The following is a 24084-nucleotide window of genomic DNA, read 5'->3' as shown; positions in this document are numbered from 1 at the left end:
GTCAAAGTTATATGTTTTTTTTTACTGGGGCACAAAATGAACCGTGTGTGAACATCACCCTGTTCAAAGAACAAAACGAACACAGTGCATGAACTCACAACAAATTACACACCTGCAAATCAGATGGAAAATTAGAGGGAACATTGTTTGGGGGTATCCATAATACTCTATAGGAAGAAGTTTTTATTTACACGATGAGTTGGGTGTGTATTGACCTCCGCGGCAGAGGCTCTGCCGAACCCCTGAGGCCGACTCACCGAACCCCTAGGGTTCGATCGAACCCAGGTTAAGAACCACTGCCCTAGTGCAGTGGTTCTCAAATGGGGGTACGCGTACCCCTGGGGGTACTTGAGATTTTTTTTTAAATATTCTAAAAATAGCAACAATTCAAAAATCCTTTATAAATATATTTATTGAATATTTCGTTTGTACTTCAACAAAATATGAATGTAAGTTCATAAACTGTGGAAAAAAAACAACAACAATGCAATATTCAGTGTTGATAGCTAGATTTTTTGTGGACATGTTCCATAAATAGTGATTGTAAAGATTTCTTTTTTGTGAAGAAATTAATTAAAGATTTAAGTCCATGAATCCAAATGGATCTCTATTACAATCCTCAAAGAGGGCACTTTAAGTTGATGATTACTTCTTTGTGTAGAAATCTGTATTTATAATTGAATCACTTGTTTATTTTTGAACAAGTTTTTAGTTGTGAAGTGAATTATATTTATACAGCGCTTTTCTCTTAGTGACTCAAAGCGCTTTACATAGTGAAACCCAATATCTAAGTTACATTTAAACCAGTGTGGGTGGCACTGGGAGCACGTGGGTAAAGTGTCTTGCCCAAGGACACAACGGCAGTGACTAGGATGGCGGAAGCGGGAATCGAACCTGCAACCCTCAAGTTGCTGGCACGGCCACTCTACCAACCGAGCTATATCTTTTTTTCCAAATAGTTCAAGAAAGACCACTACAAATAAGCACTATTTTGCACTGTTATACAATTTAATAAATCAGAAACTGATGACATAGTGCTGTATTTTACTTCTTTATCTTTTTTTTTCAACCAAAAATGTTTTGCCCTGATTAGGGGGTACTTGAATTAAAAAAAAGTTCACTGGGGGTACATCACTGAAAAAAGGTTGAGAACCACTGCCCTAGTGTGTGAATGTGAGTGTGAATGTTGTCTGTCTATCTGTGTTGGCCCTGCTCAGTGTTTTTCTTCCTCCAAACACGACGAGTTGAGTTTTTACCAAAATGGATACATGGATGATACAACAGAGGATTAAAATAATGTCATGTGGTCAGATGAAACCAAAATAGAACTTTTCGGTATAAACTCAATTTGTCGTGTTTGGAGGAAGAAGAATACTGAGTAACATCCCAAGAACACCATACCTACTGTGAAGCATGGGGGTGGAAACATCATGCTTTGGGGGTGTTTTTCTGCTAAGGGGACAGGACGATTGATCCGTGTTAAGGAAAGAATGAATGGGGCCATGTATTGTGAGATTTTGAGCCAAAACCTCCTTCCATCAGTGAGAGCTTTGAATGGTTGACCAAATACTTATTTTCCACCATAATTTACAAATAAATTCTTTAAAATTCCTACATTGTGAATTCCTGGATTTTTTTTTCACATTGTGTCTCTCACAGTTGAAGCGTACCTATGATGAAAATTACATACCTCTGTCATCATTTTAAGTGGGAGAACTTGCACAGTCGGTGGCTGACTAAATACTTTTTTGCCCCACTGTATTCAAAATGTTACAAATGTTCCTGTATGACATTCTAACAATAATAGTTGTTTAAAATTGTGCAAACGAGTAATAACCTGTGATTAATCATGATTAATCCAAATTCAAAAGCATGATTAATCGGATTTAAATATAAATGAATTATTTTACAGCACTAGTTTTAACGTCTCCGCCGCCGCATATTGATGGGCGCCGATGAAGCGGTTGCTTCTTGGAGTGCAGAAGACAAGGGGAGATTGTAGGGGCCCCTGTGCACGGAGCACTCTCATGATGGATGCTTCTGCCCCTATCAGAGGATTTGCCTTTCACAAACACATCTGAGCAATGAACTGTGACGAGTAGGAGTATCTCTCTGACCGCTCCTAACTTAAACTTAGCAATAACAAGACAAGAGAGGTGGAAGATAACCAGGACAAAAACTGAATTAGGACCATTTTTAATTGACTTGGTTTTGTCATAATGCAATAATATTTCCTCTTTTATAAAGGCTGTAAAAGTATATTTCTTTTCACCAGAAGTCGGGGGATTTCCTCAAACAAGGCAGCATAATGACTGAGAGTTCTTTTAACATCCTCTGCAGTTGTGAAAAATGACGGATTAATGGACAGATAATGCAAAAGACTTTGTTCCCCCTCCTTAGTCCCTTTATCAGGACGACGTTTTGTTGCGTATCGCTTTAACGTAAACTGACCTCGTATTTGTGCTGCGTGTTGTTTGACGTGGCAGAAATAGGTCTTCACGTTGATAGCCAGTCAGCATGTGAATCAACCTAAGCGTGTTTGATTCGGTCTCCGCTGCAAGTGTGACCCGATTGCAGTCAATCTTCATGCAGATGTCAAAATAAAGGCACGTTAAGAGGCTGATTGTTTCAGACTAATGGTCAGTCAGCCCCTCTGATTGGTGCGCTTGGCTGCACTTCCCCAGGAACCCCCGGCTTGTCATTGGCCCCTTGCGGATTTAGCGATATGAAAATTTGCATTCGGTTCACTTTATTGTTTTCTTGTTGTCTGTTAATTCCAGTCTACAGAGCAGCCAGTGACCCATGGCCTGGAAACTCTTCAATCTCCAACCAACTGCCACAGCAGCACTTGGACTCACACACTCACATACATTTCATGTTTTACTCACATGCTTTTAGTACTGTAACAATTTTGCAGATATTAATCAACTTCAAACACTTCTTCAGTCGCCCGTTACTGTCCAAATAGATTTTGAAACCCCCGACTCTTGTTGATTGAATTCTAAGAAGTGCTTATCTGGACTCTTTATTCGAGCGGTGTCCCATGTTAAAATGCACGAGTGAATATAAATTCAATATCTTGACGGGACGCCATGTTTTGAACAATTTGGCTGCATAACATTAAATCAGCGGGGCTCTCACAGTCAAAAGACATGCTTGGCCTTCTTCCACAAAGAAAGCAACTTGGCCAAGAATATGTCAGCCTTGTAAAGAGAGCCATGCTGCACATGCGTTTAGCTTATGCCGCCTGTACTTAGTGATAAGCTTTGCTAACACAAACGCTGCTGCATGAATTATTATTATGCTTGTCCATTTTTTTCCTCCATGGATTACATACTAATACGGCTATAAAAAGAGAGAGAGAGGGCGTCTTTGTGCATCTGGGAACAGCATGCTTGCAAACCGAAGCTTCCGGTTTGGTAGCCTTGTGGTTTATTTAGGGCTTTGCGATATGGTCTTTTTTTAATATCTCGATATTTTTAGGCCGTATCGCGATACACGATATATATCTCGATATTTTGCCTTAGCCTTGAATTAACACTTGATGTATATAATCACAGCAGTATGATGATTTTATGTGTCTACATTAAAACATTTTTGTTCATACTGCATTAATATATGCTCATTTAAAGGCCTACTGAAATGAGATTTTCTTATTTAAACGGGGATAGCAGGTCCATTCTATGTGTCATACTTGATCATTTTGCGATATTGCCATATTTTTGCTGAAAGGATTTAGTAGAGAACATCCACGATAAAGTTTGCAACTTTCGATGCTAAGACAAAAACGCTGCCTCTACCGGACGTCGCAGACGATGACGTCACATGTTTGACGGCTCCTCATATATTCACATTGTTTTTAATGGGAGCCTCCAACAGAAAGTGCCATTCGGACCAACAAAACAACAATTTCCCCATTAATTTGAGCGAGGATGAAAGATTCGTGTTTGAGGATATTGATAGCGACGGACTAGAAAAAACAAAAATAATTACGCGATTGCATTGGGATGGATTCCGATTTTTTGAGACACATTTACTAGGTTAATTCTGGGAAATCCCTTATCTTTCTATTGTGTTGGTAGTGTTTTAGTGAGTTTAATATTACCTGATAGTCGGAAGGGTGTCTCCACGGGTGTCTTGACGCGCAGTGTCTCAGGAAAGTCGACGGCAGCTATGGACGGCACAAGCTCAGCTTTTCTTCGGTAAGAACTGACTTTTTAACCACAATTTTCTCACCGAAACCTGCTGGTTGACATGTGGTAGGGATCCATGTTCTCTTACCCGCGCTCTGATCCATAGGAAAGTTTCAACTCCAGGAATTTTAAACAAGGAATCACAGTGTGTTTGTGTGGCTAAAGGTTAAAGCTTCCCAACTCCATCTTTCTACTGTGACTTCTCCAATATTAATTGAACACATTGCAAAAGATTCAGCAACACAGATGTCCAAAATACTGTGTAATTATGCTGTTAAAGCAGTCGACATTTAGCTGTGTGTGTGCACAGCGCTCATAGTCCCTAAAAACCTGTGATGTCTTGCGTACACGTCATCATTACACGACGTTTCGAAGACAAAACTCCCGGGAAAGTTACAGGCCGTATTGGCATGTGTTCCAATATTAATATTTCATCATTGATATATAAACTATCAGACTGCGTGGTCGGTAGTAGTGGGTTTCAGTAGGCCTTTAAACTTTCATGCAGAAAGGGAAATCACAACTACGCCAATTGACCAAAACTGTATTTATTAAACAGTTGTTAAGCAGTGGCACAAACATTCATGTCATTTCAAAACAGAAAGTGCAAGATTGTCAGAGACATTTTAAAATAAGCCTTGAGTGCACTTTTGTGCATGATGTCACGAAGATGACGGATCAAAACAACACTAAAGTGCGCTTGTTGTACAGAACGCCACTACAATATTTAAAAACAAATAAAGTGCACTTTTGTGCATGATGTCACACAAGATTTTTCAATAACTGTCACACAAAAATGAGCTGCATATCTAATAAAACAGAATAGAATAGAAAGTACTTTATTGATCCCTGGGGGAAATTCAGCACCACATGTCGCTCACAATAAACAATAATAATAAAAAATAATATATGACATATATTATACATAAAATATATGAATAATATAAATATATTCTACATTTAAGTGCAGTCAAGGAACATATGCATTATACAGTCTGATGGCTGTCGGTATGAAGGACCTCCTGTGTTACATTTTGGGAGTCTGAGCCTTCCACTGAACGTGCTCGTTCTCTCCGCAAGGTCCGAGTGTAGTGGGTGGGAGGTGTTGTCCATAATGGCTATGAGTTTTGCTAGACTTTTCCTTTCTGACACCACCACCAGAGAGTCCAGCTCCACTCCCACCACGTTACTGGCCTTCTCTACTAGCTTGTCCAGTCTGTTAGCGTCCCTCGTTCTCAGCCCGCTGTCCCAGCAGGCCACGGCGTACAAGAAGGCACCCGCCACCACCGACTCGTAAACATCTTCAACATCTTTGTACAGATGTTGAAGGATCCTAGCCTCCTGAGGAAGTAGATCCTAGCCTCCTGAGGAAGTAGAGGCGGCTCTGTCCCTTCTTGTAGAGGGCCTCAGCGTGTTTTGATGCATTCAGCTTGTTGTCCATGTGTACTCTGAGCTATCCTCAATCCTCAACCATCTACACATCGACCCCCCTGATGGAAACAGGGGTCGCCGGAGTACTCCTCCTCCTTCCCAAGGCCACAACCAGCTCCTTGGTTTTCGTCACATTGAGCTGGAGGTGGTTCTGTTCACACCATGTGACAAAGTCCTCCACCAGTGCCCTGTATCCCTGTAATAGTATATGTCCTACGGTGTTGATCTGGAAATAGTTGCTTCGGCATTTTGTGGGGGTGGCACCAAATGGAGATGTTGACATGCACAGTTTGAAGCACTCTTCATTCTCTAGCAGATTACTTTTCAAATGATGCTACAAATTAGCAGTGCTGCTACTTTTTGTAGCAACGCTTATGTCGCTTAAATGTTCAACATATTCCCGCTTGAAGCCAAACCACCGCCAAACGATCCACCCTGTGCTATTTTTCTTGGGAATTCATTCTTCCTCCATCTGATACCAGATTGGCACCTTCTCTCTTTCGTATTACCACTCGCAACACACCATTAGCATCACAGCTAATGTAGGGCGTGTGACGTTGTACGCGTGACGTATGTAAGAAGGTGCGTTTGTTTTACGTCTCTGTGAGAAGGAGAAATAAGAGTGAGAAACGTCTGTAGTGTAATGCCAGCAGCTAAAAGCAACTGCGTGAGAACGTATACTTGAATATCAAGATATGGTCATTTTCTATATCGCACAGAGACAAACCCGCGATATATCGAGTATATCGATATGTTGCACTGCCCTAGGTTCATTTTTGGTATTTTATATTTAAACATTTATTGTGTTCTTTCATTCTATTCTCTCTTTTTGGATGAAAGAGCAGCGCGAGAGGAATCCGCAAGACACGATAGTGTTGTTGTTTTTTTCACTGAATGGTCAATGGTTAAAGGGGAACATTATCACCAAACCTATGTAAGCGTCAATATATACCTTGATGTTGCAGAAAAAAGACCATGTATTTTTTTAACCGATTTCTGAACTGTAAATGGGTGATTTTTGGCGAATTAAACGCCTTTCTGTTTATCCGTCTAGTAGCGATGATGTCAGAACGTGACGTCACTGAGGTAACACACCCGCCATTTTCATTTTCACATTACAAACACCGGGTCTCAGCTCTGTTAATTTCCGTTTTTTTGACTATTTTTTGGAACCTTGTAGACATCATGCCTCGTCGGTGTGTGGTCGGAGGGTGTAACAACACTAACAGGGAGGGATTCAAGTTGCACCACTGGCAAGAAATCTACCGCCAGACCCCCATTGAATATGCCAGAGTGTCTTCACATTTTACTGGCGATGCTAAGGCAGACATGGCACAGGGATGTAAGGATAACCTGCAGATGCATTTGCAACGATTAAGTCAACGAAATCACAAAGGTGAGTTTTGTTGATGTTGTTGACTTATGTGCTAATGAGACATATTTGGTCGCAGCAAGACTGCCAGCTAATCGATGCTAACATGCTACGCTAATCGATGCTAACATGCTATTTAAGCTAGCTGTATGTACATTTGAAACTAGATACCCACATTTAATGCGAAACAAACACTTACCAATCGACGGATTTAAGTTGCTCCAGTGTCACAAGAAGCGAAAGTCCTGATCGTTTGGTCCGCACATTTTACCAGCGATGCTAATAAGGCAGCCATGCTATGGGCCACTTCATTAGGTACACCCATGCTATGGCCGATTAGCGTCAATAGCTATTCGCTCAATAGCTTCAGTTTTTTCTTCAATTTCGTCTTCGCTGTCTGCCGCCATACTCCAACGATCAGTTTCAATACATGCGTAATCTGTTGAATCGCTTAAGCCGCTGAAATCCGAGTCTGAATCCGAGCTAATGTCGCTATATCTTGCTGTGGTAACCGCCATGTTGTTTGTATTGGCAGCACTGTATGACGTCACAGGGAAATGGACAGTCGCATCGCAAATTGCGAAAATCAAGAACTTTAAAGATTTTTTGAGGGATAATCCGGGAGGTGTAAGATTTTGAAAAAAACTTCGAAAAATAAAACAAGCCACTGGGAACTGATTTTTATTGTTTTTAACCCTTTTGAAATTGTGATAATGTTCCCCTTTAAAGGTTCAGCCAACCTTTTTACAAACTCTCTTAGTTACTTTTTGCACCATGCAGTTTTATTTAAAGTACAAAGATGTTTTCCGGGCCTACATAACTTATTTTTTGTTTGTTAGTATTCTTTTTTCAATGTGCATATTTCAATTATTTTCCTTGGCTCATAATTTTATTGCCAGAATATTCACCACGTCTGTGCCAAATTCATTAAGGTACTAATAATTTTTGTTTTGGGTAGTTTCTGTAACATTCTGAGAATCAGAATCAGCATTGGCTCGTCCAAGCATTTGAATTGTCCGAAAACACAGAAATTGGCGTTTTTAAACATTCCTTTTTGCGTCAATATATCATGTCCACGTTTTTTAAAATTAAATATCAATAAAAATATGATCAAAACCAAATTTGTTGAATGCTCGCCTGAGCTGCAGGCAGTCGTTGTTCCTCTTGCCTAAATTCCAGGGGGGAGACTAATGTGGGCACTAGGGTTGTACAATATACCGGTATTGATATAGCACCGCAATACTAATGAATCATATTCGGTACTATACGCCTCTAAAAAGTACCGGTCCACCAACCACCCACCCCTCTGTCGTCGTCACGTCATGATATCTCTGGTTTACGAGCAGACGAGCATGTTCGCCAGCGTACAATCACAGAGTACTTACAAACAGACACAGTGTGTAGTCAGAAAAGGGAGAACGGACGCATTTTGGCATAAAAACTGAAGATAAAGGTGACGTTATAACACTGAAATGGCCTCAGGAAGAGGTGCTTTAATACATGGCTAGCTAGCTAGCGGCTTTAAGTCCAGCCCCAGTTGGCAGTGTTTTATCTACTTTTAAATAATTAATACTCGCCTCCATGGCGACAAATTAAGTATGTTTCTTAGAATTATCAACCCTGAAGGACGAGGAATAGCTAAACATGCTTCACTACACGCAGTAGCTCACTGGCGTGACAATGTAAACAAACGCCATTGGTGGATGGACACCAAACATCCACTGTAAAGATACCAAGTAGAGGAGCGTATCTAGTCCACTCGACGTTCATTGCACTGGTGGCCCAAGGGGGATCTGAGCCGAGGATGTTGTTGTGGGTTGTGCAGCCCTTTGAGACACTCGTGATTTAGGGCTACATAAGTAAACTTTGATTGATTGATTGATAGTCAATACTACTATGATTATGTCGATATATTTTTTTTCTTTTCTTTTTTTATTTATGTTTATAAACTCAGGAAATACGTCCCTGAACACATGAGGACTTTGAATATTTCCAATGTATGATCCTGTAACTACTTGGTATCGGATTGATACCTAAATTTGTGGTATCATACAAAACTAATATAAAGCATCCAAACAACAGAAGAATATGTGATTGTTACATTTTAACAGAAGTGTAGATAGAAAATTAAAAGTTAAACTAAGTGGATATTAACAGTAAATGAACAAGTAGATTTAATAATTCATTTTCTACCACTTGTCCTTAATCATTTTGACAAAATAATAGAATGGAAAATGATACAATATGTTACTGCATACGTCAGCAGCTAAATCAGGAGCCTTTGTTTGCTTGCTTACTTACTCCTAAAAGACAAGTTGTCTTGTATGTTCACTATTTTATTTAAGGACAAAAATGCAATAAGAAACATATGTTTAATGTACTGTAAGATATTTTGTTAAAATAAAGCCAATAATGCAATTTTTTATTTTTCCCTTTTTTAAGAAAAGTATCGATGGTAAATTGCATCGAAATACATTTTGGTACCAGTACCAAATTATTGGTATTGGGACAACACAAGTGGGCACCGAAACAAGCTCGCTTGTTGGGGAACTATATTGCTAGCTTACTTGTTTTTGCCTCTATTTGCTCTCAGGGCCGCAACATTGACGTCTGTTTACTTTGCTGTTAATCATATTTGGATGGTTACAATCCCTACACTGCAAGTTCCGAATCAGTTGTAATTCCAGAGTGTTTAATATTAGCGAGCGAGAAGATCTTGTTTTGACGTGATGGATTACATGTAAACAGAGGTCCCAACACCGGAACACCAGAAGTATATTACCCACCAAATGGGAGTTATTTGCATGCATAATATAGAATTTTACAATACATTTTCAATAATAATAATGTTAGTAAATTATCTACTGAAAGTAACAAAAAAATATAGGTGCTACATGACATGGGACATGTAAGTGTAAAAAAGAGAGTCAAAAGCGGTTGGTGGATGAGAATAAATTTCAAGGTGAAATATAGTGTAGACATGCACCCAATTGCAGGAAATGTAGTCCTGATTTTCCCCCCAAAATTTCACAGCCAGCATCTTGTGCTGATAAAGTTTCATCTTTTTTTTTTCTCAATTTTCCTCTTTTTTCCTCAAAGTGTGCTTACATGAATAGATTAACGTGGATCCCGACTTAAACAAGTTGAAACACGTATTCGGGTGTTATCATTTAGTGGTCAATTGTACGAAATATGTACTGTACTGGGCAATATATTAATAAAAGTTTCAATCAATCAATCAAACATCCCTGAACGTCCACTGCCGAGGTTCTAAGTAATATGTAAAGTTAAAGGCCTACTGAAATGAGATTTTCTTATTCAAACGGGGATAGCAGGTCCATTCTATGTGTCATACTTGATCATTTCGCGATGTTGCCATATTTTTGCTGAAAAGATTTAGTAGAGAACATCGACAATAAAATTTGCAACTTTTGGTCGCTAAAAAAAAAAGCCTTGCCTTTACGGGAAGTAGCAGACGATGTGCGCGTGACGTCACGGGTTGTAGGGCTCCTCACATTGTTTACAATCATAGCCAGTAGCAGCTAGAGCTATTCGGACCGAGAAAGCGACAATTTCCCAATTAATTTGAGCGAGGATAAGAGATGTGTGGATGAGGAAATTTAGAGTGAAGGACTAGAAAAAAAGGCGATTGCAGTGGGACCGTTTCAGATGTAATTAGACACATTTACTAGGACAATTCTGGAAAATCCTTTACCTGCATATTGTGTTGCTAGTGTTTTAGTGACATTAAATAGTACCTAAAAGTCGGAGGGGTGTGGCCACGGGTGTGTTGACGCCAGAGTCTCTGAGGGAAGTCACGGCAGCTGCAGCAGGACGGAAGCTCCGCCGATGTCTCCGGTAAGAGGCGACTTATTACCACAATTTTCTCACCGAAAACTGCGGGTTGACATGTAGTCGGGATCCATGTTCGCTTGACCGCTCTGATCCATAGTAAAGCTTCATCTTCGGGAATTATAAACAAGGAAACACCGGCTGTGTTCTTGTGGCTAAAGGCTAAAAGCTTCCCACCTCCACTTTTCTACTTTGACTTCTCCATTATTAATTGAACAAATTGCAAAAGATTCAGCAACACAGATATCCAGAATACTGTGTAATTATGCGATTAAAGCAGACTACTTATAGCTTGGATCGGGTTGGAAAATAATGTCCGCTACAACCGGTGACGTCAAACGCACGCGTCATCATACCGCGACGTTTTCAACAGGACACTTTGCGGGAAATTTAAAATTGCAATTTAGTAAACTAAAAAGGCCGTATTGGCATGTGTTGCAATGTTAATATTTCATCATTGATATATAAACTATCAGACTGCGTAGTCGGTAGTGGTAGGTTTCAGTAGGCCTTTGAAGTACCAATGATTGTCACTCACACACGAGGTGTGGTGAAATTATTCTCTGCATTTAACCCATCACCCTTGATCACCCCCTGCGAGGTGAAGGGAGCAATGAGCAGCAACAGTGACCGCGCCCGGGAATCATTTTGGTGATTTAACCCCCAATTCGAATCCTTGATGCTGAGTACCAAACAGGGAGGTCATAGGTCCCATTTTTTTTAATCTTTGGTACGACTCAGCCGAGGTTTGAACTCACGGCCTACCGATCTCAGGGCGGTCACTCTCACCATACATTGTATCATCACTCATTTGTGCAGGATAATAATGCAGTGGATGTAATTGAGAGTTTGAATCATGGATGTCCACATTTTTTCCACTGCCTACTAAAAAAATGCAGACATATTGCTATCAAATCGTTTTTTTTTTTATCAGATTCATCACACTTGAATTTTGATTAATCACAATTAGTCATAGTTAATTACTTACCTATATAATTTCAATTAACCTAAAAAGACCCCAATAATCTGACAGAAATACAGTTGTTTTGTTAGAATGTCATACACAAACACTTTTTTAATGTTTTGCTTTAAAACTTGGCAACAATTTAGGGGGAAATGCACATTTTGAACAATGATGTGAAATTGTCAATCAAACACACCAGTTGGAGACTCCTTTTCATCTTTGTTCTGGCATATGCATTGACCTGATCACTGACCTTATAGCAACCTGTGCCAACTTTAGTAGGATGAGCCTAGAAGAAGATACACTCCCCTGGTTTCCCTATAGACTGGACTCCCACAAGATATATTAATTTAATAGCTAATTAATTCAACAATAATAAATTAACAATTCAATAATACTCACTGACATCCATTGCAACCGCTCACCCTGAAAGGGCGTGTCCCTACATCTGCGATCCTTTCTCAAGGTCTCTTCTTTTTCCTTGTCAGAGTTTTGTGAGTTTCTCCTTGCCATGATGTAAGTTTGGGAAGTCCTTTGAAGCACTTGAGATTAAGGGCTATACAAGTACAATTTTATTGATTGATTGATGGGTAGATAGTGTAACCATCCACGGATAAAGTAAAGGAGCAAGCTTGGTCAAAATTATTTTTTTTGACTAAGCTGTATACTTGATTAATGCGATCCTTTTTTATGATTAATCGCATGCTTTAACGCTACAATTTTGACAGCCCTTATTATTATTACTATTAGCTCCACCAGGAGGTTTTGTATTCGCTGTGGTTTGTCGGTTAGTTAGTTAGTTAGTTAGTTAGTTAGTTGGTTTGCAACAAATCTCAACAAATGATAATCAAAATGTGGAGGTTGCCCTCCTGTGGGTTCTCCTGACACAAATATTCTTCTTGTGAGCCCGGCAGTCTTCGGTAACAGTCTTTTATTTTCATGCAGGGATTGCTTTCCTGCAATATATTTTTGGACTTTTCAGTCCAGCGTGTCTCAGTTCGTCTCTCTCGCCCTCGGTCCAACAGCAAACCCCAGTCTCGTCCGGCTGCTGCTAATGAAGGCGACAGGTGATTAGATTACAAGGCCCACCTGGGCCATCTACTCACCTGTCGCTGTCTTCGAGGCCGGTCATTGCACACCCCGTTCCGCGGCAGGCCCGCAGGCCACGCCCCCTCCCCACAAATATTGATCAAACTTTTTGAAATATCAGAAATGGTATAAAGAATAAGTCATGGGGTTTTGAAGGTGATCTGGATCATTTCTGCTACGTTACCATACGTTTGTGTTACAAGGTTAGATTTAGCTGTGTGTTTGCTCGTGGTCCCACTTCCACTCACAGAGACAAAGGGAGTAAATGACTGACTAGAGGTTGCACTGCGTCTATTAAATTCCCTTATTAAAAAAAACTCAAAGTCCTGGCACCAATGCAAAGAGTGAACCCTCTTCCAGTCTGTTTAAAAGTTACTAACGAAAAAAAGAAGCATTCACAGACATACAAATTAAAAATTTCCTTCGATTACAGTGCATCCGGAAAGTATTCACAGCGTTCCCTTTTTACGTATTTTGTTATGTTACAGCCTCATTCCAAAAATGTAATTAAAACATTTTTGTCCTCAGAATTCTAGCCTCAATATCCCATTGGCAGCAAATACACCCTTAGGTGTGTTTGAATGCAATGCCACAAGCATTGTCACACCTATCTCCGGGCAGCCCATTCTTTTTTGGAGCACCTTTCAAGCTCCATCAGATTGGACAGATAGCGTTAGTTTTCATCCAGGATGTCCCTGTACATTGCTGCATCCATCTTTCCCTCTATTCAAAAAGACTTGAGGCTGTAATTGCTTACAAATGTGCATCAACAAAGTATTGAGCAAAGGCTGTGACTACTTAAGTGCATGTCATTTTTTAACATTTTATTTTTAATACATTAAAAACAACAACAACAAAAAACATTGTCATTATGGGGTATTTTCTGTAATAACATTTCCGGCTGCACTGTAATTACCTCCACCAGGGGGTTATGACTTCATTGGGGTGTGTTTGTCGATGTGTTAGTTAGAATTGTAGCTCAAAAAGTTATGAGAAGATATTGGTTGAACTTTTAGGAAATGTCTCAAATGAGATAAGGAACAAGGGATTAGATTTCAAGGGTTATTCGGATCAGCGTTTGCTGTAAGGGGGCTAGTAACCGTTTTCAAGATTGCTGACTCTTGGGAGATAGGGCTGGGATGGAGGTCTGCACTCTCCCAGTGCTTTTCTATTTAGTTGTCAAATATAACGGGCACCAAAAAAAATCGCATTCTGAATGTACAGTATTTGCACTGATTAATCACGTAATTTATTTTGACTGTACATGCTTCTTTACCTTATCCGTTAATGGTGACACTAAACGTGGCGCAGGTTGCTATACTGTAAGCTATCAGGTCTAGTAAGGAGTCTCACTGGCAATTTCCACTTCAAAATAAACCCTGACTAAACTTTGTATAGAACTGTTACCAAGTGTTGAGTAAATAAATGACATGCATTCAAGTAAAATATAAAAATGTTCCTTCATGACATTCTGACATTAACATTGCAAGTGTGTCCAAATATCGGGGTCATAATGGTGAATATGTTCCCCATATTAAAGTGTTACCAAAATAAAAATTTGACAGCACCACTTATAAGTATCAACAATTTTTTAATTTTTTTTCTACAATGGGCCACACTTTTGGACACCACTGGTTTTTACATTTCTGTTTGTGAAAGCGCTTTAAGATGTGTCGTTTTTCTTCTTTGAATTTCAGCTACCTTCCCTGGTTTGAGATTTACTACAAGCTGTTGAACACCCTTGCGGACTACCTAACGAGACAACAGGTATTCATCTTGTTTGCACATTCACCACCTCGCTATCAGCTAAAGATGTGCATGTAGTGACTGACAAGTGCATACATGGAAAATAAATGTGCGAATGAAAGCACAACATTTTTTTAATTTTTTTTTGTACTATGCATAGACAGAGATATTTTTTCCACACACATTATTTTGTGTTTTCCGTCTTTGGCTCAGCTGTGCTCCGGTTGTTGTGTTGACATTTCACAGACCAAACGTTGATCTGAAAATGGAAGTTACTCCTGATGATTTACTGAAAAACAGATCTTTAACACACACAGAAGTCTTTCCCCCCTGACTATTCACTGTGTTGTAGTAGCAAAGGGAGGGGAAATGTAAAATATGCAACAAACTGGGGAGATGTGCAACATGGTAGCGCAGAGAGGGCTGAGGTGAGAGGAAGAGGGAGGGGAAAACCCGAGACGTCTTGAGCTGTGGGACCACTTTGACTTGTCATGTAGTCGGCATACCTCTTCCAAAACCCCTCCGAGAGCCGCGATCAAGAGGCTTGCAACAAAAGAACAGTAAGGAACACGCCTTACATAATCATTCAAAATAAAGCGTCGGTGATTGAAACCGACTCGTATAATAAACAGCGAGGAGGACAGTGTTGTGTGCGAGGGGAAGGGAGGTTGCTGGAAATCCCGGCTGCCTGATATGTTAGCGTGCATGATTTGCTTTGTATTTACCCCGCTGTCCGTTCCAGGCGAGAGGGAGATGTTGACAGACAAGGGAAGACAGAAGAGCGATGAGGGTTTAAGGCAAGGGCTAAATGAACTGTTTCCCCAGGCTGTGTTGTTGACCATGCGTGTGAGCATTGAGCCTCTCATGACAGGAGGCTGTTCGAATGCACACACCCTAAACCCCCCGACACACACACACACACACACCTCTGCTCTCACTGTACATCGCCGCCCCGTCCTCGCTCGCTTGTGCAGTCGCGCACTTACACATATTCCCAAAGAAGTTCACTGAAACAGAAAAATGTTTTAAAACAACAAACAATCTCTTCACAGTCGTTAAGTTCAACTGCAAGTGGCAAATCCTTTCTGAGCCTGCTCTGTGGTCAAGCGAGCGCTCTGAAGGTTTCTTAAAGTTTCTTAAAGCTCTTTAGAGAGTGCTGGGCCGCTCGCTTTAATTACTGACAGCCCTCTCTTGCCCGTGAATCAACATTGCTGAATAACAGGGGTCTGCAGCCGTAAATTTAGGCCCTCTTTTAACCTCACTGTTGCTTATTAAATGTACCGTAGGCAAAAATATAGGGACACCTGGCAACCACACCTGTGCAGAAATATGGGAAAATAACTACAAAAGTACACTTTATTCATTAAAGGGGAACATTATCACAATTTCAAAAGGATTAAAACCAATAAAAATCAGTTCCCAGTGGCTTATTTTATTTTTTGAATGTTTTTTCAAAATTTTACCCTAAAATATCCCTAAAAAAATCTTTAAAGTGCCTTATTTTCGCTATCTTCTAAGCCACTGTCCATTTTCCTGTGACGTCATCAAGTGCTGCCAATACAAACAAACAATGGCGAATAGCACAGCAAGATATAGCGACATTAGCTCGGATTCAGACTTGGATTTCAGCGGCTTAAGCGATTCATGTATTGAAACGGATGGTTGGAGTTTGGAGGCAGATAGCAGAAACGAAATTGAATAAGAAACTGAAGCTATTGAGCGAATAGCTATTGACGCTATTCGGCCATGTTTGCCCTAGCACCGCCAGTAAAATGTGCAGACCAACGATCGGAAGTTTCGCATCTTGTGACACTGGATCAACTTAAATCCGTCGATTGGTAAGCGTTTGTTTGGCATTAAATGTGGGGGGAGGGAAACGCTTGATGTAAATATAGTTTCAAATGTACATACAGCTAGCCTAAATAGCATGTTAGCATCGATTAGCTGGCAGCTACACCACGACCAAATATGTCTGATTAGCACATAAGTCAACAACATCAACAAAACTCACCTTTGTGATTTTGTTGACTTTATCGTTGCAAATGCATCTGCAGGTTATCCATACATCTCTGTGCCATGTCTGCCTTAGCATCGCCGATAAAATGTGCAGACTCTCCGGCACATTCAATGGGGGTCTGGCGGAATATTCCTCCCACTTTCGCATCTTCGGGCCAGTGGTGCAACTTGAATCCCTCCCTGATCGTGTTGTTACACCCTCCGACAACACACCGACAAGACAAGATGTCTCCAAGGTTCCAGAAAATAGTCGAAAAAACGGAAAATAACAGAGCTGAGACGCAGTGTTTGTAATGTGTTTGAGAAAATGAAAATGGCGGCTTTATTACCTTGGTGACGTCACGTTCTGACGTCATCGCTCAGAGAGCGATAAACAGAAAGGCGTTTAATTCGGCAAAATTCACCCATTTAGAGTTCGGAAATCAGTTAAAAAAATATATGGTCTTTTTTCTGCAACATCAAGGTATATATTGACGCTTACATAGGTCTGGTGATAATGTTCCCCTTTAATGGTGTTACAGAACAGATCAGTTAGACCAGGGGTGCCCACACCTTTTCTGCAGGCGAGCTACTTTTCAATTGACCAAATGTAGGTGATCTACCTCATTCATATATATCATTTATATTAATTTATTTATGAAAGAGACGTTTTTCCTAACAAGTTAAATGTGTTTAATGATAATACAAGCATGTGTAACACATACAGATGTCTTTCTTTCATGACGACAAGAATATACAGTAAGTTGGTGTATTACCTGATTCTGATGACTTGCATTGATTGGAATCAGACAGTAGTGATGATAACGCCCACATTTTTAAATGGAGGAGAAAAAAAGTCCTCCTTTCTGTCCAATACCACATGAAAGTGGTTGGTTTTTTGGCATATTATTTATCCAGCTTCCATACACTTTACAAGAAAAACATTGGCGAAAAATTCCTTAGCTTGCTCGCTTGTGCACGCCAGCTTTCCAAGACTCTTATTTTGTTAGCGCAGGCAGCATGAAGCGGCGCTCTTATTGTGAAGATAGGAACGGTGCAGTCGGTCTTTAGAGTTTTGACGGAAAGTATGGCACGACGGTCTGTTGAAATAAAAAGTGTTTCTCGCCGTCCTGTTGGTCATTTTTTCTTAATAATGATCTCACAGCAGCCAGCGTCATCTCACAAGACCCTCGGGTGCCGTGAATGCCAATCAAGTGACGTCTTGGTGAAGATTGATGATCGCTAATTTTTAGATCTATTTTTTTAAAAGCCTGGCTGGCGATCGACTGACACACCCTCCGCGATCGACCAGTAGTTTGCAATCGACGTACAGTAATGGGCACCCCTGAGTTAGACTAATACATAATGTTGGATATAAAGAACATACAAACCCTTTATTCATTGAATGAAAAATACTGAGATTCCACGACATAGTGATTTTGCAAACAGCTAAAATTATACACAAAGCACACTACAATCTGCTACCCAAGAATACACAACACTTATTCTCAACAAAAGAGGAGAAATATATATGTATTTTTTTTTTTATTAATTTATTTTACTATTACCTGCTACCCAACAATATACAAGAATTCTTCTCAACAAAAGAGGAGAAATACAATCTTAGAAAAAAATGTAATTTAAAACATTTGTAAGCACGTACAAAACTTAAGACCTTCAGTATATCATTGTGTGGAATTAAATTATGTAATGGATTAAGAAAATAAATCAAACAATGTACTAATATGATCCAGTTCAAGAAACTCTTTAAACTTAAAGTGTTTACAAAGTACAAAGAAGAAAATACCATAATAAACATTCTGACTTTACCTCATTCATCCATTCATTTTCTTATTTATATCGCCACATGAATTACCACTTACATCACTAATTATTATTTATTTATGTTTATTAGAGATGTCCAATAATGGCTTTTTTGCTGATATCCGATATTCCGATGTTGTCCAACTCTTAATTACCGATTCCGATATCAACCGATACCAATATATCCAGTCGTGGAGTTAACACATTATTATGCTTAATTTTGTTGTGATGCCATGCTGGATGCATTAAACAATGTAACAAGGTTTTCCAAAATAAATCAACTCAAGTTATGGAAAAAAATGCCAACATGGCACTGCCCTATTTATTATTGGAGTCACAAAGTGCATTCTTTATTTTAACATAACTCAAAACAGCAGCTTGGAATTTGGGACACGCTCTCCCTGAAAGAGCATGAGGAGGTTGAGGTGGGGGCTGGGGTAGGGGTAGCAGGGGGTGTATATTGTAGCGTCCCGGAAGAGTAAGTGCTGCAAGGGGTTTTGGGTATTTGTTCTGTTGTGTTACGGTGCGGATGTTCTCCCGAACTGTGTTTGTCATTCTTTTTTGTTGTGGGTTCACAGTGTGGCGCATATTTGTAACAGTGTTACAGTTTTTTATACGGCCACCCTCAGTGTGACCTGTATGGCTGTTGACCAAGTATGCCTTGCATTCACTTGTGTGTGTGAAAAGCCGTAGATATTGTATGATTGGGCTGGCACCCAAAGGCAGTTTATTGGCGCATTGTACTTCTCCCTATGTCCGTGTACACAGCGGCGTTTTAAGAAGTCATAGATGTTACCTTTTGAAATTGATACCGATAATTTCCGATATTACATTTTAAAGCATTTATCGGCCGATAATATCGTCAGTCCGATATTATTGGACATCTCTAATGTTTATTGTTATTACTTATGGAGTATATTGTGAATAAATTGAGTACAGGAAGTGAACAAAAGTTTTAGCACTGCTATCTAAAGGAAAAGGGGTATGATTAAATAAGCTTTGCTTCTTCCTCCTCCTTTTTGAACATAGAACAACTGGAAATTGTGATGTATCATGTTGTATGCATGCATGTTCCAAATAAACTCAAACTCAACTCAACTCAACACATACTTTAAGTGGTTGCAAAAGTGCCATATATATATCTGTACAGTATTCTATTTATTTATATCCGCACCTTATTGCTCTTTTTTCCTGCACTACAACGAGCTAATGCAACAAAATTGTGTTCTTATCTATACTGTAAAGTTCAAATTTGAATGACAATAAAAGAAAGTCTATGTCTTAATTGTAAGTCTAAGTCGGTAATGTTTGCTGAAGTTCATGGCCGGTGAGGCACCAACTTTTCTTTGAACTTGAAATTCTTGCGCTCCAACCAATGTTAATCCAGCCTGTTCATTAAGCCGATAACAATACAAGGAGGGAATAATTACATTTCGGTAAAAAACAGGGATGTGCCAATCAATATACCACTGATCAGTATCAGAAGATTTTAGTGAAAAAGTATGTGATTGCCGTTGCCGATTAATGCCTTTTAATGCCAATCACAAACACAGATACACTCTGGCTGACTCTGTCTTAATATTTAGTGCCCTGGCTGATAAGCAGGTACCAGCTAATTATGTCTCTCAATACAGAGTGTGGAGCGGCTCCCATGAGTTACTAATACTCACCTCCATTACGACAAAAAACAAAACAAAACAGTATTTATTAGTATCTTAAGTATCAATATCAAGTATCATCATCGAATAGTATTATCACTGAAGAACGAGTGTGAGGGTAAACATGTTCAACACCACGAGCAAGCCAGGAGCAGGCACGCTAAAAGCTAAGCTAACCGCTAAGCGAGCTTTACACAACATCAAGAAATAAGTGCTTTGTAAAGTTTAAGAATTGTATTTAGAACCACGTTACAGCAGAAAGTAAGCTGTTATTAACAGGAAATGAACAAGTAGTACTAAGCGTGTAGAAAGAGTATAATATAACTACAACTGGTGGTGTGTTAGCATTGTCACAGTCAGTACACGACACGTAATAGGGCGGATCGATACATGAATTGGTGGAGTTAATACCAAGAGTAGTTACTAGAGAGTTTATGTCGAGGTTTTTCTTTTGAATAAAAATCAGTTTCTTGTTTACGAATTCAGGAAATAATTCCCTGGACACAGGAGGACCTTGAGTACAAAAACCATAGGAGTTATTGAGTACAATTGACTTTGTTTTTCTCAAACAATTGTATGTATAAAAAAAGTATAAAGAATAACTTTAAATATTGTGTTAATATTGTTGAACTGTCAGTATCACTCACCATAATGCAAGCAGAGAGCGGTCCGGCATAGGGATGTGCACCCAAACCCAGTTTCATCATGGCACCGGTGTCGATTAGCATCTGCACTGTTTTAAAGTACCGATTTGGTACTAGTATCAGTTAAAATATTATGATACACTGTCCGGATTATAGTCAGTTTACGTTTTCTAGTCACTTGTGTGTTCAGCCCTCTTGATTTTGTTTATTTCAGTTGCCAGGACAACTGATTGCACTCACCTGCCTCTGGTTAGTGTTCGAGACGCTCACCTCACTAATCAGAGGGCTATTTAGTCCATGCCCTGGCCTTACTCGGTCTGGCTTCCTAATTTGCTTTATGCAACAGATGACGACTTTTGATTCCTGGTACCTGTAGACTAGCTTCGACGCTAGGCTCTGTTTGAAGTGTTTCCTATCCATGTTAGCATTTAAACCTGCGAGCTATTAACACGCTCGCTTTTTCTCTCGGAAATTAGCAATATCACTGAGTTTTTTAATGTGTAGTAATCAATGCCGGTTTACAACAGTTACAATTTAAAACGATACCAGGAATTTTATCATGGTTTATCATTTTACTGGTATTCGTTGTTCCTTAATTAATGTACTATTTTTTCATTCATTTATATATATTTTTTAGAATAGTATTTAATCCTATAGGCATCTCAATACATTTCCCCCTTGAGCGTATAAAATATTCTCTATGTTTTTTTAATTTAATTTGGGAACCTTTAATCTATCACTGTGGAATAGTTGAGGTCAGGGTTCTCAAGTGTTTCCACACCAAACTCACCCAAGCATGCTTTTTTGAAATTAGCTTAGTACAACGTGTTAGAACAAAGGGCATTTTCTAATACGTTCCCACAAGGTAGCAAGTATAGAATTGTCCAAAAATGTTTGACAAATAAAAAATATTCAGGTCAAGACAAATCTTTGATCAATTATTCAGTATACGATTTGTTTTTTCCTCCTATTGTCTCTGTTTTCTCTGAACGAGTATTCACTGGTGTGTAGACATCTATCCAGGAATTTGAATACATAACCCGTGGTATCACTCAATTAGGTCTTTTGTTTGTTTCTCTCACAGGATAGTGACTTGAATGACCTGCTGAACTCTCTGCACGATCTGCCGGTGCCAAAGCCCTTCACGCCAGTCAACCTGAGTGTGGTAAGAACAAGTGTCTCTCACCATCCTCTCCTGTCCCTGACCTAAAACATGTAGCACGGAGCTGGCAGGTTACCACATTACTGTAAGGTGATTGCAGAAGAAAGACAACAGTTGTCTGAAGTCTCATGAAGCAGAAGCAGAAAGACACACAACGACAAAATACATCACGGGAGGAAAATGAGAACTGAAGAAAAGGTGACATGAAAAAAGAGAGCATGGGAGAAAGATGGCATGGAGACAAACAGGTAGAAAAGAGGGCAGACAGGCAGGAATACAACGATTTGCAAACTTTGGAGATGGAGTTGGACACGGGAGACTAAAGATGGGAAGCAGAAATGTGTTGAGATGTGCTAGATTGCAGCAGAAGGCCTTGGACTGTTTGGAAAGTGGAGCTAACAGGTTTTGGTTAGAGCTGTTTAAAAATGGATGGGTCCTTTTAGCGCTGTCAGAGCGTAATCACAACAAAATGACCGCATTAAACATGTACTGTATGAACACCGATTAATCACATAATTTATTTTGACTGCACATGCTCCTTTACCTTAAATGTGGATGGTTATCTGAAAGGTGGCATGGGTTGTTTGTTATAGGGTCAGTAATCCGGTCAATAACAATAATAATAATAATACATTTTACTTATAAGGCGCCTTTCTGAAGCACTCAAGGACACCGTACAAAATCAAAACAATAAAATCTAATTGGATAAAAACGACAACAACAACAACAAAGATAGATAAGATATAAGGATTACAATGAATAAGCAGTCAGGAATAGGTGTGTTTTGAGTCTTGATTTGAAGACGGATATTGAGTCCAATTTACGAATGTCATGTGGTAGAGATTACCAAAGATGTGGGGCAGAGCGGCTGAAAGCTCGGGCACCCATGGTGGACAGTTTAAAAAAGGGGACAGTGAGATGGATATCATGATGAGCTTCAAGAGGTAGTCAGCTGATATGGTTTTCACGTCACAAGTGTGCTTGAAGCTCTTTGAGAGAATGCCAAGTGTCCAAAGCAGTAATCAGAGCAAAGGGTGTCTATTTTGAAAAAACTAGAATATAAAACATGTTTTCATTTATGTCACCTTTTTTTTGTTAAGTACATAACTCCACATGTGTTCATTCAAAATTTTGATGCCTTCAGTGACAATCTACAATGTAAATAGTCATGAAAATAAAGAAAACACATTGAATGAGGAGGTTACATATAAACTTTTGGCCTGTACTGTGTGTGTGTATATATATATATATATATATATATATATATATATATATATATATATATATATATATATATATATATATATATATATATATATATATATATATATATATATATATATATATATATATATATATATATATATATGTATATATGTATATGTATGTAGGGTTCGGTCCTTGGCCCTGTACTCTTCAGCATATACATGCTGCCGCTAGGTGACGTCATACGCAAATACGGTATTAGCTTTCACTGCTATGCTGATGACACCCAACTCTACATGCCCCTAAAGCTGACCAACACGCCGGACTGTAGTCAGTTGGAAGCGTGTCTTAATGAAATTAAACAATGGATGTCCGCTAACTTTCTGCAACTTAACGCCAAAAAAACGGAAATGCTGATTATCGGTCCTGCTAGACACCGACCTCTATTTAATAATACAACTTTAACATTTGACAACCAAATAATAAAACTCTGTAAAAAATGACTCTGTAAAAAATCTGGGTATTATCTTCGACCCAAGTCTCTCCTTTGAGTCTAATAACTAATAACGGCGCTATACTGTGTTCATTAAATATCTTATTATTACACAATAACAAGGTACCTTTAGGATCAGTTTCATTTAAAACACAATTATAAACAAGACTTATACATACATAGGGGGTCCCGATCTATTTCTTTATCTGTTTGGGGTCTTTGGCCTGGAAAACCCCTGTTGTAGCCAGTCCTTGTCCTTAAAATTGTGTCCACTGTGGCACAATCTACCTCTTAGACTCTCTCTTAAACAGCTGGCGTTAACCTACAATCTAATGCCCTCCAGCAAATATTTTATAAACAATTATCTATGTTTTTGTGTCTCTTATCCCCCACTTTGTAATAGCATCAAAAAGCTTGCATTGTTATTAGCCTTTGTTCTTAGGCACCGTGGCTCC

The 24084-nt window shown here is 39.3% G+C and overlaps 1 protein-coding gene across 2 annotated transcripts in view; it reads left to right on the top strand.

Annotated features, from left to right (window-relative positions):
- The window catches only part of dennd1b (DENN/MADD domain containing 1B), a 421036-nt gene that overhangs the window by 197761 nt on the left and 199191 nt on the right, over window positions 1-24084 (top strand). For both annotated transcript variants that reach the window (XM_061883482.1, XM_061883480.1), the window contains exons 7-8: window positions 14599-14668; window positions 21853-21933. In XM_061883482.1, coding sequence (XP_061739466.1) covers window positions 14599-14668; window positions 21853-21933 — 151 coding nt within the window. The remainder of the gene's footprint in view (window positions 1-14598; window positions 14669-21852; window positions 21934-24084) is intronic.

This window comes from Nerophis ophidion, linkage group LG22, assembly GCF_033978795.1.
Source record: "Nerophis ophidion isolate RoL-2023_Sa linkage group LG22, RoL_Noph_v1.0, whole genome shotgun sequence".
NCBI lineage: Eukaryota > Metazoa > Chordata > Actinopteri > Syngnathiformes > Syngnathidae > Nerophis > Nerophis ophidion.
This window is presented reverse-complemented; position numbering and strand designations above follow the sequence as displayed.